Source organism: Engystomops pustulosus, chromosome 6, assembly GCF_040894005.1.
Source record: "Engystomops pustulosus chromosome 6, aEngPut4.maternal, whole genome shotgun sequence".
Classification (NCBI taxonomy): Eukaryota; Metazoa; Chordata; class Amphibia; order Anura; family Leptodactylidae; genus Engystomops; species Engystomops pustulosus.
The window spans coordinates 18,631,028-18,647,710 of NC_092416.1; the positions used below are offsets into that span (position 1 = coordinate 18,631,028).

The 16,683-nt window shown below is 44.9% G+C and overlaps 1 protein-coding gene across 1 annotated transcript; it reads right to left on the minus strand.

Annotated features, from left to right (window-relative positions):
* Positions 1-796: 796 nt before the first annotated feature.
* On the minus strand, positions 797-4,555 carry LOC140065536 (alpha-tectorin-like). Its single transcript, XM_072113136.1, has 4 exons — positions 4,483-4,555; positions 4,289-4,367; positions 2,918-2,947; positions 797-1,385 (listed from the first exon to the last, which is right to left on the minus strand). Exons 2-4 carry the CDS (start codon positions 4,329-4,331, stop codon positions 1,021-1,023), a joined length of 438 nt encoding a protein of 145 aa, XP_071969237.1. The 5' UTR covers positions 4,332-4,367; positions 4,483-4,555; the 3' UTR covers positions 797-1,020.
* Between the last annotated feature and the right edge of the window lie 12,128 nt (positions 4,556-16,683).

Consider the following 16,683-nt stretch of genomic DNA (forward strand, 5'->3'; position numbering starts at 1 on the left):
TAGTAAAGAAGCCCTGTCGCCTCCGGTGATTAAACCTTGATTTCTCCAAACGGAGACAGTGCCCCCTCGTCTTTTGATTTGATTTAATCTGAAACAACTTACCACCATATTTTCTGTATGGACCATTCATATATTTATATAAATTAATCATGTCCCCTCGTAGTCGTCTCTTTTCCAGACTAAATAAATCTAGTTGTTTTAATCTTTCCTCATAACTAAGACCCTCCATACCCCTTATCATTTTTGTGGCTCTACGTTGAACCCTCTACAGCTCCAGGGCATCCTTTTTATGGACAGGTGCCCAGAACTGGACAGCATATTCCAGGTGTGGCCAAACCAGTGCCTTGTACAGTGTTAATATTACAGGTTCCCTCCATATATTATTAAATGTATTTGTCATGGTAGATTTACACATATTGAGAGTCTGTGTCCTGATTGGCTGGGCTGCTAGTGGTAATGCATTTGAGTAGAGCTCAGCATTCTGGGAAGTGAGGAAAGAAGCTGTGACCTCAGTTCCTTGATGACACAACCTCGAAGTGTCCGCTTACTTCAGCTAAAGATGATTTTACAAGTAGGTCTGATAGATTCACCAGGCTGGTTCTCAGGATAGGATAAAGCTTTGATATAGACATCTTTGGAATTGTCATCAAATGTTCACTCCAGCAGTGCTAAAACTGCTCATAGGCAGGTAACTTTCTGGTTACACTTTAAAAATGTGTTTCCCTTTTTCTTGGAATCCTTACAACATTTTGTTTCATAGATCTCCCCAAATGTCTCAATTAAAAAAAATACTGCATTATTTTTGGAATTTGAAAGGATTTCTTTATTGATATTGTTTTTAATGATTTCATAATCTAGAAAAGTAATTTTATGACACAATTATTGAGATATCAGGTGTCACCACGTTACATTTATCAGGTGCTCATATCTAAAATTTAGTGTAAGAAAATATAAGATAACATATTAATCTATTTTTCCTGTTATCAAGGGAAAGAAGACAGCAGGGAGTTAGGTTGCGATTTAACAATCTGCAGGCAACACACATTCGTTTCCTTTTAGAAGATATCCCTTATTACAGTCACATTGGGGAATTTGTGGTGGTCTACAGTATTCATAACGCGTTGGCTCCTGACATGTAGGTGTGCATCTCAGTGCGTTTGGCTGATAGGTCTTATTAGGGCCACACGTTGCGTCGCAGTCTCCAGGTTTGACACATTGTGAAGTGAAGCCAGATGTCCCGGTCTGTGCATATAATCCTTTATCACATACACATCCCAACATCATCTCCTCGGGGCAGTCTCCTACAGGTGGATTGTCCACATTGCCGCAAGTTAATGCACAAGGTGAAACACTTCCCACTGTGCTTCCGGGTTGACAAAAAACAGCTGGTCAAAGAGAAAGAAAGGTTAGCTTATTTTTTATTTTATTATAGGTGTGTTATAATGCATATAAAATCATAATAATGTAAATAAAATCAATAATTATATAGCAATGATACAAAAATAAAATCTAAAAATAATATTTAAAATAAATGATAACACTAATAATAATAATATTATTAATAATTACACATTAATCTACCTATAAATCCATTAATAGCCTGCCTCAGGCGCTGGTAAAAATGAAATGGTGCTACACCTGCGCTACTATAAAGCCAAACTGAATTTTTTTACCACTGCATAATACTATATTATATCATATTAGTAGAGAATGTGCCGCACAAGCAGTGAGGTCAATCAAAATCTTTTTGAAAACATAATTATAGAGATAGAATAAAGTTTGAGTAAAAGACACAATCTGAAAAGTTGTTCCAGATTTAATCAAAACAAAAGACGAGGGGGCACTGTCTTCGTCTGGAGAAAACAAGGTTTAATCACCAGAGACGACAGGGCTTTTTCACTATGAGAACTGCCAATCTGTGAAATAGCCGTGCTGAGGCGCTGGTCACAGCAGGGACAGCAGAGAGCTTCAAGAAGGGTCTAGATGCCTTTTTACACCTAAATAACATTGATGTCATATAGTATTGTTTCCCCTAAATCTCTTCCTCATCCAATCCCTTTCTTGGTTGAACTTGATGGACATGTGTCTTTTTTCAACCGTATAAACTATGATACTATGATTACACCATGGGGCAGATGTATCTTTAGTCTTGCAATTTTTGAGCTATTCTGCTGTTCAATTAATCTAAGGGCATATTTTATTTTGATAAATCACGCTCTTATGTGCAAAGTTTCCAGCATTCCCAAATTCCCAAATCCCGTGACATCGGCGCAGCTCAAAGATGAATAAGGCACAAAACAGAAAAAAACTAGAATGAAAAAATTAAAATGCACAGAAAATGAGGAAAAAGGGCAAATGCTATAACTCAAACCTTAATCTAACTCTATATTTATGTTTTTTAAAAATATTGTATAGACATTTTATTGACCTCACTACTGAACATGTGTTGCACATCCTTTACTGATGTGATATAACATAGTATTATGAAGATGTAAAAAATCTTATAGAAGTGCAGGTTTAATTTTACTTCTATCATCCTGGTTAGACAGCCCTTTCACCACCTCCATAAACTCTTCCCCCACACATAGTAGATGCTTCATTCATAAACGTTCTCTCCAGCCTCCAACTGTCCAAAACAATCAAGGTCAATACTTTGTCAATCAATGTCAGATGGGTGGAGCTTAGCATCTGCTGTAGCCCAGGACCACTCAACTCACTTCCTAAATAACATATCAGTTATTAAAACTATGCTTAAAGGGGTGTTCCCATTACAGCAAATTAATGTTATTATTTGTATTATTAAAAGTTATACAACTTTCCAATGCACTTTCTGTATCAATTCCTCACGGCTTTCTAATCATTATGTATCTCAGACTTCCTATTGTATTGTTGATGTCATACATTACATTCTACTTACTTCTCGTGGCATCACATTCCCCCTGCAAGACTAAAAGAGAATAATACAGATTAATGAGAATAAACGGCAATTGATTACACGTTTTTTATTTTAACCAAACAATTTTCATGTACAGATTCCTCTGACTTTATGCATGAGTAGGGATCATATAGATAAGGGATTTGTCGTTTTTACTTGTACCCTGTCAACACCTAATGTTGTGTCCACTTCTCTTTGCCAGGGTGAAGGTTACATACAGATAATGGGGCACATTTACTAAGGGTCCGCAGCCGCGAATCCGTCGGGTTTTTCCCGAATATTTCCGCTTTGCGCTGTATTTCACGGGATTGTGGCGCACGCGATAGATTTTTGGCGCAATCGCGCCGACTTTCGCGCGACAGAAATTGGGGGGCGAGGCCACCGGACAACCCGAAGGATTCGGAAAAACCGCAGAATTTAAAAAGCCATTTGTGTCGCAAGATCAGGCACTCACATACACCAGAAAAAAGCAGGTGAACTTCGGTGGACCTCGGCGCAGCAGCGACACCTGGTGAATATCGGTGCACGGACCTTAGTGAATCCCGGCAGAACCCGAATCAGCGTCGGAGAACCCGCCGCTGGATCGCGACTGGACCGGGTAAGTAAATGTGCCCCAAAGTGTCCAGTAATTTGAAAAATGTCTTAATTTGTTAAAAAGATTAATTTGCCAATAAATAACAGAAACATTGAGGGTATTTATCAAGTGCATCAAGTTAAATGTTTCACTCCTATCACATTAAACATGGATAGATAAATTACCACAGATGTCCAAAGTCCAAAACCTTAACCCTATGATCAGAGGACTTCTGGGTTTAGGCCATCCTTTATTCCAATCTAGAAGTAACATATAAGTCAATGAAGGGCAGGAGAGACCCGGATCTTGGTTCTCTTTACTTCCATGGGACTTCAAAAACCCAACTGGATAATAGTCAGGTCAGGATGACTTAAGATCCCCAGTTCTGTAGATCATGGGGTTTCGGTTGTGCACAATCGTACATTTAATTCCTATCTTTTGGATGGGAGAAACCCAACAAAAAATAAGTGATTCAAAGGAAAAAAAAATTCCATCAAAACTTCTAAGATTTTAGCATTCATGTTGCTCAAAGTGGAAGATTTTAAAAGTTTCAAAACTTGCTCCACTATGACGTCAGTAGAGCGGTGATTTTGGAATTGGACAACACGTCTATTTGTCTCATTCTATTCCGGATGATTCCATAATAATAACTGCATATGAAATTACAGCTGAAGTAACCCAATGTATCTCATCTCTAGACTGAAAGATTATACTTTGATAGTTCCCCTAAATTATTTAGTTATTGATGAAAATACAAAAAAGTTAAATGAAATACTTACGTGCAACCAAGAAGAAGACGGAGGACAATGTCAGGATCCCCATCTCTGCTGATGATTCAAAATCCGACTTCAACACTCACTGATAAAAGAATATAAAGATATAATACAGAGAAAATATATAAAAACATAAATACACTACAATGCAGATCAATGATAATGTCAGGAAATATAAGATCTCCCTCCTTCCACTTTACCTGTTGGTTCCCGGGTTCTGGAGAAGCTTCTGTATTGTGGCTCCTGGACCTCAGATATTTATAGGAGCCGGTATGAGGGTTTATGTTGTGTAATATATATATATTGTGTAAGACTTACCTCCTGTATTTCTGGCTTGTGAAAAGTATTATATACGTCATTCAGCTATAGTATTACACAATATCAGAGAGGTCACACCTGAGGTGATGCAGGAACGCGGCTATGGGAAATAAAATAAACAGATCAGTGGTGAATATTAAAGTAGGTCTTTCCTGACCAAACGCTACACGGATGCCCCCAGTCTGTGCCGGACACTGCAATGGTTGCCCGTCGCCTTCCAAATTCAGTTTAAAATAATAACCCTCATCCACAAAGCTCTGAATAATGCTGTACCCCCATATCTCTCTTCTCTCATCTCAGTCTATTGCCCAAGCCGTGCTCTTCGATATGCTAGTGACATTAGATTAATCTCTTCTGTTATTCGAACCTCTCATGCACGTTTCCAGGACTTCTCCCGAGCTGCACCAATTCTATGGAATGCCCTTCCCGGACTATCAGACTAATAACCGTCCACCAGTTTTAAACGTGCTCTTTAAACCCATCTCTTTAGACAAGCCTATCATATTGGCTAACTGCATGAAATGCCAACTCTCCCTTTACTAACTCATCCTATGTACTATCTCCCATCTGTTATCCGGCAAACACCAGATTGAGCTCCAGGCTTCTCTGCTGTCACTATCACTTTTGAACTTGTATATAAGATGCGGCTGATGACTGGTCCAAGCAGCAGAATATGTTATGTATTAAATTATTTTATACTATTCCCTTACAAAGAATGCTGTGCCATAATATCTCGTGTCACCCCTCATCCTAATAGACTATAAGCTCTTGTGTTCCCCTCATCCTCATAGACTGTAAGCTCTTGTGTCACCCCCTCATCCTCATAGACTGTAAGCTCTTGTGTCACCCCCTCATCCTCATAGACTGTAAACTCTTGTGTCACCCCCTCATCCTCATAGACTGTAAGCTCTTGTGTAACCCCCTCATCCTCATAGACTGTAAGCTCTTGTGTCACCCTCTCATCCTCATAGACTGTAAGCTCTTGTGTCACCCCCTCATCCTCATAGACTGTAAGCTCTTGTGTCACCTCCTCATCCTCATAGACTGTAAGCTCTTGTGTCACCCCCTAATCCTCATAGACTGTAAGCTCTTGTGTTCCCCTCATCCTCATAGACTGTAAGCTCTTGTGTCACCCCCTCATCCTCATAGACTGTAAACTCTTGTGTCACCCCCTCATCCTCATAGACTGTAAGCTCTTGTGTAACCCCCTCATCCTCATAGACTGTAAGCTCTTGTGTCACCCCTCATCCTCATAGACTGTAAGCTCTTGTGTCACCCCCTCATTCTCATAGACTGTAAGCTCTTGTGTCCCCCTCTCATCCTCATAGACTGTAAGCTCTTGTGTCACCCCCCCCCATCCTCATAGACTGTAAGCTCTTGTGTCACCTCCTCATCCTCATAGACTGTAAGCTCTTGTGTCCCCCTCATCCTCATAGACTGTAAGCTCTTGTGTCCTCCCTCATTCTCATAGACTGTAAGCTCTTGTGTCCCCCTCATCTTCATAGACTATAAGCTCTTGTGTCACCCCCTCATCCTCATAGACTGTAAGCTCTTGTGTCACCCCCTCATCCTCATAGACTGTAAGCTCTTGTGTCACCCCCTCATCCTTATAGACTGTAAGCTCTTGTGTCACCCCCTCATCCTCATAGACTGTAAGCTCTTGTGTCACCCCCTCATCCTCATAGACTGTAAGTAGAGATGAGCAAGCACTAAAATGCTCGAGTGCTCGTTATTCGAGACACACTTTTCCCGATGCTCGAGAGCTCGTCTCGAATAACGGGCCCCATTGAAGTCAATGGGAGACTTGAGTATTTTTCACTGAAAGAACACATTGAAAGAAGGACACTGAAGAACATATTGCAGATGTTCCGTACAGCTGCTAACTTATCCAAAGACACGCATGCAGAACGGTGTTCTTCACAATAGTATGTTAAGAACAATATGTGTTAAGAACACATTGCAGATGTTTCCATACATCTGCACTGTGTTCTTCACAGATATTGTTCTTCACATACTATTTTAGGTCTTTCACTTTTTCCTAATCTTTTCCATTTGACTTCCCTACTGGTGTAACTATGGCCTTCCTGCTGGCATTGCTTCTACTTTGCCTGTTACCACTCATTGCCTAATAAAAACTTCATGTTTATTAGACATTTTTACCCTCAAAGAGTTGCACCCAGTTTATAGTGCCCCTGACAGTAGAGGAAAAATATGCAAGGTATTCCAGGAAGGGATAAGGAAAACCACACATATTTTAGCTACGGTGGAAGGCAGCTCCCTTGACATCAAGCATGACCTTCAGGAAGCCTTATGACATGATGAGGGATTGAAACCAAACCAATATATCTATTCCAGAAGTAAAAGACTCCCAACTGTAGACAGCGCTGTTTGGACTTGTTTGGGTCTGGTTGGCTTCTGACTACTGTCGCAAAGTCCTCTTTACGGAGATTGCCTCACCTCACGGTGAGAAAAGCTCCAGTGTGAGAGGAGCTGAACGGTCGCTACACATGGGAATAAAGGTACCTTAATTCTTCAGCTCAAATTCATTGTATTTTAAATATGTATAGGTATTGTAGAAACCAATTTGCAAAAAGCCTTTTCCAGATCAACTCCAACACATGTAATCCAGAATATTGCGACAGAAATTGAGATCTGTATTAAAACATTCTGTTCCTTCCGTGTTCTACAACATAGCTCCTTCATTATTATTTATGTGGAGAGCCTTCCGGAGAGTAGGATCCAAAGACTTCCTCATAGAGGTATATATGACGGCATGATGACATTGTTGTATTGTTAATCATACTGGAAAGACAAACAATTACATTGTCCATTGTACATTAGCCTGACATGTCATCTCTAGAGATGAGCGAACACTAAAATGCTCGGGTACTCGTTATTCGAGACGAACTTTTCCCGATGCTCGAGTGCTCGTCTCGAATAACGAACCCCATTGAAGTCAATGGGAGACTCGAGCATTTTTCAAGGGGACCAAGGCTCTGCACAGGGAAGCTTGGCCAAACACCTGGGAACCTCAGAAAAGGATGGAAACACCACGGAAATGGACAGGAAACAGCAGGGGCAGCATGCATGGATGCCTCTGAGGCTGCATAATCGCACCATTATGCCAAAATTATGGGCAACAGCATGGCCATGACAGAGTGACAGAATGAAGCTAGATAGCATCTAAAACATCCAATAATTGACCCTGACACTATAGGGGACTGTATGCAGAGGCAGCGGCAGCAGGCTAGAGAGTGGCATGGCGACATACCCTAATTGGACTCAGGCTTCAAACCAATGGGTGTCAGAGAGGAACCAAAGGAGGTGAGCAAGAAGCGCTCAAATAATATCGGTACATGATAAAAGTTTGCCAGTATATTTTGTGGATTACACAGCAGGGTGGCAACAAAGTTAACATGGAAGCCATGAAAACAACCCAAAATTCTGCCTGACACAGCTCGTTTGATAAGGGGACCATGTATGCTTACAGTTCATGCCAGTCGCTGCACTGGCTGCCAGTCTCCTTTCGAATACAGTTTAAAATAATAATAACCCTCATCCATAAAGCTCTGTATAATGCTGCACCCCCCTACCTCTCCTCTCTTATCTCAGTCTATCGCCCAACCCGTGCTCTTAGATCCGCCAGTGATCTTAGATTAACCTCTACCCTAGTGCGGACCTCCCACTCGCGTCTCCAAGACTTCTCTAGAGCTGCACCAATTCTATGGAATGCTCTGCCCCGGACTATCAGACTAATACCTAACCTCCAAAGTTTCAAACGTGCTCTTAAAACCCATTTCTTTAGGCAAGCCTATAACACTCATTAACTGCATGAAGTTTTAACTCTTCTACTAACCCGTCCTGTGTCGTCCTCCCATCTGTTATCCAGCAACCAACAGGCACCAGACTTCTCTGCAGTCCCATTCACCCTGGACCTGGTATATAAGATGACGGCTGAGTGGTTCAAGCGACAGCAATTCCATTTATCATATTTTTTTCTATTCCCTAAGAAGAATGGCTTGACCATTAAATATTCTTTTACCTCGTGTTACCCCATCATCTTCATAAACCGTAAGCTCTGGCGAGCAGGGACCTCACTCCTGTTGTTCCATACAAATGTTGTGCTCTGTTACATTACATTTGTATTTGTTTCCTATGATTTGTAAAGCGCTACAGAATATGATGACGCTATATAAATAAAGATTATTATTATTATTATTATGGAGGCAGTGAACTAGTAGTAGATTAAAGGTGCTGCAACTATGTTAGTTGGATCTTGGGATGGAGCTGGCGCTCTGCAGCCAGGCGAGCTTTCGCCAATCCAAGCCCCTGTCTCTAGGCTACTCCCCAAACAGCACTTCTAAGAACCTTTTGTATAAGATCAAGTGTAGTAGCGTTCTTATAAGTTTAGGATATGGCGGGTGAGGGGAATGTAAACAGATGCGCAAGAAGCGCTGAAATAATATCCCTAAATGGTAAAAGTTTGCAAGTATATTTTGTGGATTACACAGCAGGGTGGCGACAAAGTTAACAACTTTGATGTGGAATGCCCTGTAATAGCTCTTGGGCGGTGTGCCTTTTATCGCCTAGGCTCAGCAGTTTCAGCACCGCCTGCTGTCGCTTAGCGACGGCACTGCTGCTGTGCCTAGAGCTACCGACTGATGGCGCCATGCCCACGGATGGTAATTCGGAGGAGGAGGAGGTGGAGGAGGGGTGGGAGGAGGTATAGTAGGCCTTTGAGACCTGGACCGAGGTAGGCCCCGCAATTCTCTGTGTCGGCAGTATATGACCAGCCCCAGGGTCAGACTCGGTCCCAGCCTGCACCAAGTTAAGTGTAGTAGCGTTCTTATAAGTTTGGGATATGGCGGGTGAGGGGAATGTAAACAGATGCGCAAGAAGCGCATGATGCGCATGGAGCTGGCGCTCCGCTGCCAGGCGAGCTTTCGCCAATCCAAGCCCCTGTCTCTAGGCTACTCCCCAAACAGCACTTCTAAGAACCTTTTGTATAAGATCAAGTGTAGTAGCGTTCTTATAAGTTTAGGATATGCCGGGTGAGGGGAATGTAAACAGATGCGCAAGAAGCGCTGAAATAATATCCCTAAATGGTAAAAGTTTGCCAGTATATTTTGTGGATAACACAGCAGGGTGGCGACAAAGTTAACAACTTTGATGTGGAATCCATGAAAACAACCCAAATTTCTGCCTGACACACCTCGTTTGATAAAGGGACGATGTATGGAGGCAGCTATATGGACGAATTTTGGAGGTAGCAATGGAGACAACGTGTGGAGGCTGCTATGGAGACAATTTAATTTGGATAGTGCCTGTATGTGGCAGTCCCAAACATTTTTCAAACCAGAGGAGCAGGTAGGTGGCCCTCCAGTAAAATGGAATAGATTGAGTGCCTGTATGTGGCAGTCCCAAACATTTTTCAAACCAGAGGAGCAGGTAGGTGGCCCTCCAGTAAAATGGAATAGATTGAGTGCCTGTATGTGGCAGTCCCAAAAATGTTTCAAACCAGAGGAGCAGGTAGGTGGCCCTGCAGTAAAATGGAATAGATTGAGTGCCTGTATGTGGCAGTCCCAAAAATGTTTCAAACCAGAGGAGCAGGTAGGTGGCCCTGCAGTAAAATGGAATAGATTGAGTGCCTGTATGTGGCAGTCCCAAAAATGTTTCAAACCAGAGGAGCAGGTAGGTGGCCCTGCAGTAAAATGGAATAGATTGAGTGCCTGTATGTGGCACTCACAAAAATTGTTTCAAACAGAGGACCGGGTAGGTGGCCCTCCAGAAAAATTAAATGCATGAAGTACTATAGCAAGAGCCAGTGGGCCCTGTCAAAAAATAGCCATTTTCCTCTGCTTTACTGTACAAAGAGGAGGAGAAGGAGGAAAATGAGGAGGAGGAGGAGTGGATCAATTATTCAGGTTGAGCTTCCTTCACCTGGTGGAGATTGGAAATTCTGAGAAATCCAGCCTTTATTCATTTTAATAAGCGTCAGCCTGTCAGCGCTGTCAGTCGACAGGCGTGTACGCTTATCGGTGATGATGCCACCAGCTGCACTGAAAACCCGCTCGGACAAGACGCTAGCGGCAGGGCAGGCAAGAACCTCCAAGGCGTACAGCGCCAGTTCGTGCCACATGTCCAGCTTTGAAACCCAGTAGTTGTAGGGAGCTGTGTGATCATTTAGGACGATGGTATGGTCAGCTACGTACTCCCTCACCATCTTTCTGTAAAGATCAGCCCTACTCTGCCGAGACTGGGGACAGGTGACAGTGTCTTGCTGGGGTGACATAAAGCTGGCAAAAGCCTTGTAAAGCGTACCCTTGCCAGTGCTGGACAAGCTGCCTGCTCGCCTACTCTCCCTCGCTACTTGTCCCGCAGAACTACGCACTCTGCCGCTAGCGCTGTCAGAAGGGAAATACTGTTTCAGCTTGTGCACCAGGGCCTGCTGGTATTCATGCATTCTCACACTCCTTTCCTCTGCAGGGATGAGAGTGGAAAGATTTTGCTTGTACCGTGGGTCCAGGAGAGTGAACACCCAGTAATCGGTGCTGGAATAAATTCTTTGAACGCGAGGGTCACGGGATAGGCAGCCTAGCATGAAATCTGCCATATGCGCCAGAGTACCAACGCGTAAGAATTCACTCCCCTCACTGGCCTGACTGTCCATTTCCTCCTCCTCCAACTCCTCCAACTCCTCTTCTTCTGCCCATACACGCTGAACAGTAAAGGACTCAACAATGGTCCCCTCTTGTGTCTCGCCAACATTCTCCTCCTCTTCCTCCTCATCCTCCTCCACCTCCACCTCCTCCGATATGCGCTGAGAAACAGACCTGAGGGTGCTTTGGCTATCAACAAGGGAATATTCTTCCCCTGTCTCTTGTGACGAGCGCAAAGCTTCCGACTTCATGCTGACCAGAGAGTTTTTCAACAGGCCAAGCAGCGGGATGGTGAGGCTGATGATGGCGGCATCGCCACTGACCATCTGTGTTGACTCCTCAAAGTTACTCAGCACCTGACAGATATCAGACATCCACGTCCACTCCTCATTGTAGACTTGAGGAAGCTGACTGACCTGACTACCAGTTCTGGTGGAAGTTGACATCTGGCAGTCTACAATCGCTCTGCGCTGCTGGTAAACTCTGGATAACATGGTCAGTGTTGAATTCCACCTCGTGGGCACGTCGCACAACAGTCGGTGAGCGGGCAGTTGGAGGCGGCGCTGCGCTGCCCTGAGAGTGGCAGCATCTGGGCTGGACTTCCTGAAATGCGCACAGATGCGGCGCACCTTCGTGAGCAAATCAGACAGATTGGGGTATGTCTTGAGGAAACGCTGAACTATCAGATTTAACACATGGGCCAGGCATGGCACATGTGTCAGTCTGCCGAGTTGCAGAGCCGCCACCAGGTTACGGCCGTTGTCACACACAACCATTCCCGGCTTGAGGTTCAGCGGTGCCAGCCACAGATCAGTCTGCGCCGTGATGCCCTGTAATAGCTCTTGGGCGGTGTGCCTTTTGTCGCCTAGGCTCAGCAGTTTGAGCACCGCCTGCTGTCGCTTAGCGACGGCACTGCTGCTGTGCCTAGAGCTACCGACTGATGGCGCCGTGCCCACGGATGGTAGTTCGGAGGAGGAGGTGGAGGAGGGGTGGGAGGAGGAGGAGGCATAGTAGGCCTGAAACACCTGGACCGAGGTAGGCCCCGCAATCCTCGGCGTCGGCAGTATATGAGCAGCCCCAGGGTCAGACTCGGTCCCATCCTCCACCAAGTTAACCCAATGTGCCGTCAGCGATATATAGTGGCCCTGCCCGGCAGCACTCGTCCACGTGTCCGTGGTCAGGTGGACCTTGTCAGAAACGGCGTTGGTCAGGGCACGGATGATGTTGTCTGACACGTGCTGGTGCAGGGCTGGGACGGCACATCGGGAAAAGTAGTGGCGGCTGGGGACCGAATACCGAGGGGCGGCCGCCGCCATGAGGTTGCGAAAGGCCTCGGTCTCTACTAGCCTATAGGGCAGCATCTCCAGGCTAAGCAATCTGGAGATGTGCACATTAAGGGCTTGGGCGTGCGGGTGGGTTGCACTATATTTGCGTTTCCGCTCCAGCGTCTGGGTTATGGAGAGCTGAACGCTGGTGGATGCTGTGGAGGATCGTGGAGGCGACGATGGGGTTTTTGTGGCAGGGTCCTGGGCAGGGGGCTGACTAGCAGCTGACACAGGGGAAGGAGCAGTGGTGTGCACGGCCGGAGGTGAACGGGCTTGTTGCCACTGAGTGGGGTGTTTAGCATTCATATGCCTGCGCATACTGGTGGTAGTTAAGCTAGTAGTGGTGGAACCCCTGCTGAGCCTGGTTTGGCAAATGTTGCACACCACAGTCCGTCGGTCATCCGGTGTTTCCTTAAAGAACCTCCAGACTTCTGAAGATCTAGCCCTCGCCGCAAGAGCCCTCGCCACGGGAGCTTCACTAGTTGACACATTTGGCGCTGATGCACCAGCTCTGGCCCTGCCTCTCCGTCTGGCCCCACCACTGCCTCTTCCAACCTGTTCTGGTCGAGGACTCTCCTCCGTCTCAGAAGCACTGTGTTCACCCGGCCTCTCAACCCAGCTTGGGTCTGTCACCTCATCATCCTCCGATCCCTCAGTCTGCTCCCCCCTCGGACTTCCTGCCCTGACAACAACTTCCCCACTGTCTGACAACCGTGTCTCCTCATCGTCGGACACCTCTTTACACACTTCCACTACGTCAAGAAGGTCATCATCACCCACAGACTGTGACTGGTGGAAAACCTGGGCATCGGAAAATTGCTCAGCAGCAACCGGACAAGTGGTTTGTGACTGTGGGAAGGGTCCAGAAAACAGTTCCTCAGAGTATGCCGGTTCAAATGCCAAATTTTCCTGGGAGGGGGCAGACTGGGGGGGAGGAGGCTGAGGTGCAGGAGCTGGAGGAGTGGCGATTTCGGTGACATGGGTGGACTGCGTGGAAGACTGACTGGTGGTGGACAAATTGCTCGAAGCATTGTCAGCAATCCACGACATCACCTGTTCGCACTGTTCTGGCCTCAACAGTGCTCTACCACGAGTCCCAGTAACTTCAGACATGAACCTAGGGAGTGTAGCTCTGCGGCGTTCCCCTGCTCCCTCATCAGCAGGTGGTGTCTCACCCCGCCCAGGACCACGGCCTCTGACCCCTGCAGTAGTTGGACGCCCACATCCCCGCCCTCGTCCTCTACCCCTAGCCCTCGGGTTAAACATTTTTAAAATGAGAGTTATAACTTTATTTTTTTTGTTTTTTTTTGTGTTTTTTGTTTTTTTTTGAGTTTTTAAAACCAAACAATGCTATCCTATTGCTATGGCTATTTTCTAGCCAAGTATCAAAGCACACTACTATGCCAGATGAGATGACACTGAGTTAGTGCCTAATTGAAATCCAACCCCTACTAAATTTTCCCACTTCGGTCTTTGCTATGGATATGTGCGTCACTAAGCGCAGAACACAGCGGTCGCAAGTCTCACTACAAATTGCTCAGAATTGGCTAGTACATGCACTGCAGAAAGTACAGCCACCAGCAGATCAACCAGAAATCAAATATATAGAACGCTACTGTAGGCGTAAGTAAGCTCTTTGTATTCTCCTATGGCTATTTTCTAGCCAAGTATCAAAGCACACTACTATGCCAGATGAGATGACACTGAGTTAGTGCCTAATTGAAATCCAACCCCTACTAAATTTTCCCACTTCGTCCTTTGCTATGGATATGTGCGTCACTAAGCGCAGAACACAGCGGTCGCAAGTCTCACTACAAATTGCTCAGAATTGGCTAGTACATGCACTGCAGAAAGTACAGCCACCAGCAGATCAACCAGAAATCAAATATATAGAACGCTACTGTAGGCGTAAGTAAGCTCTTTGTATTCTCCTATGGCTATTTTCTAGCCAAGTATCAAAGCACACTACTATGCCAGATGAGATGACACTGAGTTAGTGCCTAATTGAAATCCAACCCCTACTAAATTTTCCCACTTCGGTCTTTGCTATGGATATGTGTGCCACTAAGAGCTAAACACAACGGTAGCAAGTCCCCCTGCTAATTCCTCACAAAATGGTACTAGATTAAAATAAAAAAAGTAGAACGTTATTGTAGCCCTAAGAAGGGCTGTTGGGTTCTTTGAGAATCACTCCTGCCTAACAGTAAGCTAATAGAACACCCTAACGCTTTCCCTGACCAGCAGCAGCTCTCTCCCTAGCGGCATCCAGACACAGAATGATCCGAGCAGCGCGGGCAGCGGCTAGTCTATCCCAGGGTCACCTGATCTGGCCAGCCAACCACTGCTATCGACGTGTAAGGGTACCACGTCATGCTGGGTGGAGTGCAGAGTCTCCTGGCTTGTGATTGGCTCTGTTTCTGGCCGCCAAAAAGCAAAACGGCGGGAGCTGCCATTTTCTCGAGCGGGCGAAGTATTCGTCCGAGCAACGAGCAGTTTCGAGTACCCTAATGCTCGACCGAGCATCAAGCTCGGACGAGCATGTTCGCTCATCTCTAGTCATCTCCTTTATCCTTCATCAGTCCGTCCGATAATCTTACTGTGTTGTTACTACTGTATGGTCCAAAAGAGAATTTCTGCAGAACTTCAGTAGTTGGCGTCTATAATCGGTTCTTTTATTTACCTGGCATGCAATATTTCAACATTTTGACCAACATTTATCAAAAATAATGCGTGCCGTTTCCCTTCGGAGTGTGCCTGGTGCGGCAGATTCATGAAATGTGTCACACATTCTTCATGAATCTGGCGCCCCCTGCACTGCTCCAACAGAATGCATCATTTTTTTCTGTTGCAATTTCTTTCAGAATTGTGGCTCAGACAGAATTGTGGCGCACGGTCCGACCATTTTCGGTTCTTCGAGAATGTTGGCTTCCTAAGAAATCAGTAAACATGGGTTGAGTGTGAAACCGAATCGGGCATATTGGCACATACTGGTTGGCACTCACAAGGAGATCGGGTAAATGAAGCGCATACTTGGTTGCCAGGTAATGGATGTAAACAATGTCCCATGGTGACGCAGATTATTCTAAAGAGATAGAAACGATCGGTCAGTAAATAAATGTTCAATGTACAAAGTTATTTCTAAGCTGAATGGATAACCAGATGATGCCCTAACCATGTATTTGGGTCATGGCGCACCACAATTATTTTGTTCTTACACTTCAATTTTTTTTATATTTAGAAACCATATAAACATCTATACACAAAAGGAGATCAAAATTAGAGAACACCCTGGGGCTCATTAACTACGGGCAATGTGGACCGCACTTTCGTCGGACATCCCAACGATTTCTATATTGCGCCACTGGGACAAGGATTTAAAGGGGTTTTTGGCGCAGGCGATCGGATTTTTTTCCGCTTTCATGCGACACAAATTTGGGTGCTGGCCGTTGGACGATCCGACAGATTCGGACAAACTGCGGGATTTAACTTAAAAATTGTGCCGCAAGCCATGCACTTACATACATTGGGAAGAAGAAGGTGAACTCTGGTGGACCTGATCGTGGAGGTGACACATGCAGGATATTGGGCGCACGATCTTCATGAATTGCGGCACAGTTCATCTTGCTGGGAGCAGAATACTTTTCTAAATTTATTGGAAAAAATGTTTTTTTTAAAAGTCTTCAAATTCAGTATATTACAGCGGCTGAACCGGACCATAGATCTGTCACACTATTAGACACTCTGCTATAACTACATGTTTGTTGGCTTACTTTAAAGCAGACCTGTCACCACATTTTCACAAATGTCAGAGTTATGAACTTACCTGGTATTTAGGGATCTTTAAAGCAAGTTGAGGGGTGCGGCCTAATGTAATGTGACCAGTGTGACATCATCACAGGTCCTTTAGCCTCTTAACATTAGCAAACTGTACCCACTTAGTCACTAGAGCTCTATGGGAACCTGCCACTAGCCATATTTGTGAAAAATGTGTTGACAGGTTTTCTTTGAGCATGAAAGGAGTATTTTTGGGGGGAATTTAGCAACACAGGTTAGGTCATACCCAAAGCAACAACACTTTCATGGAAATCCCTACTCATTA

Coding starts and splice junctions, on each gene's coding strand:
- LOC140065536 (XM_072113136.1), bottom strand. CDS start 4,331: ATGGGGATCCTGACATTGTCCTCCGTCTTCTTCTTGGTTGCAC. Junction 2,948..4,288: donor CGTCTTCTTCTTGGTTGCAC/GTAAGTATTTCA, acceptor ATTCTCTTTTAG/TCTTGCAGGGGGAATGTGAT. Junction 1,386..2,917: donor GGAATGTGATGCCACGAGAA/GTAAGTAGAATG, acceptor CTCTTTGACCAG/CTGTTTTTTGTCAACCCGGA.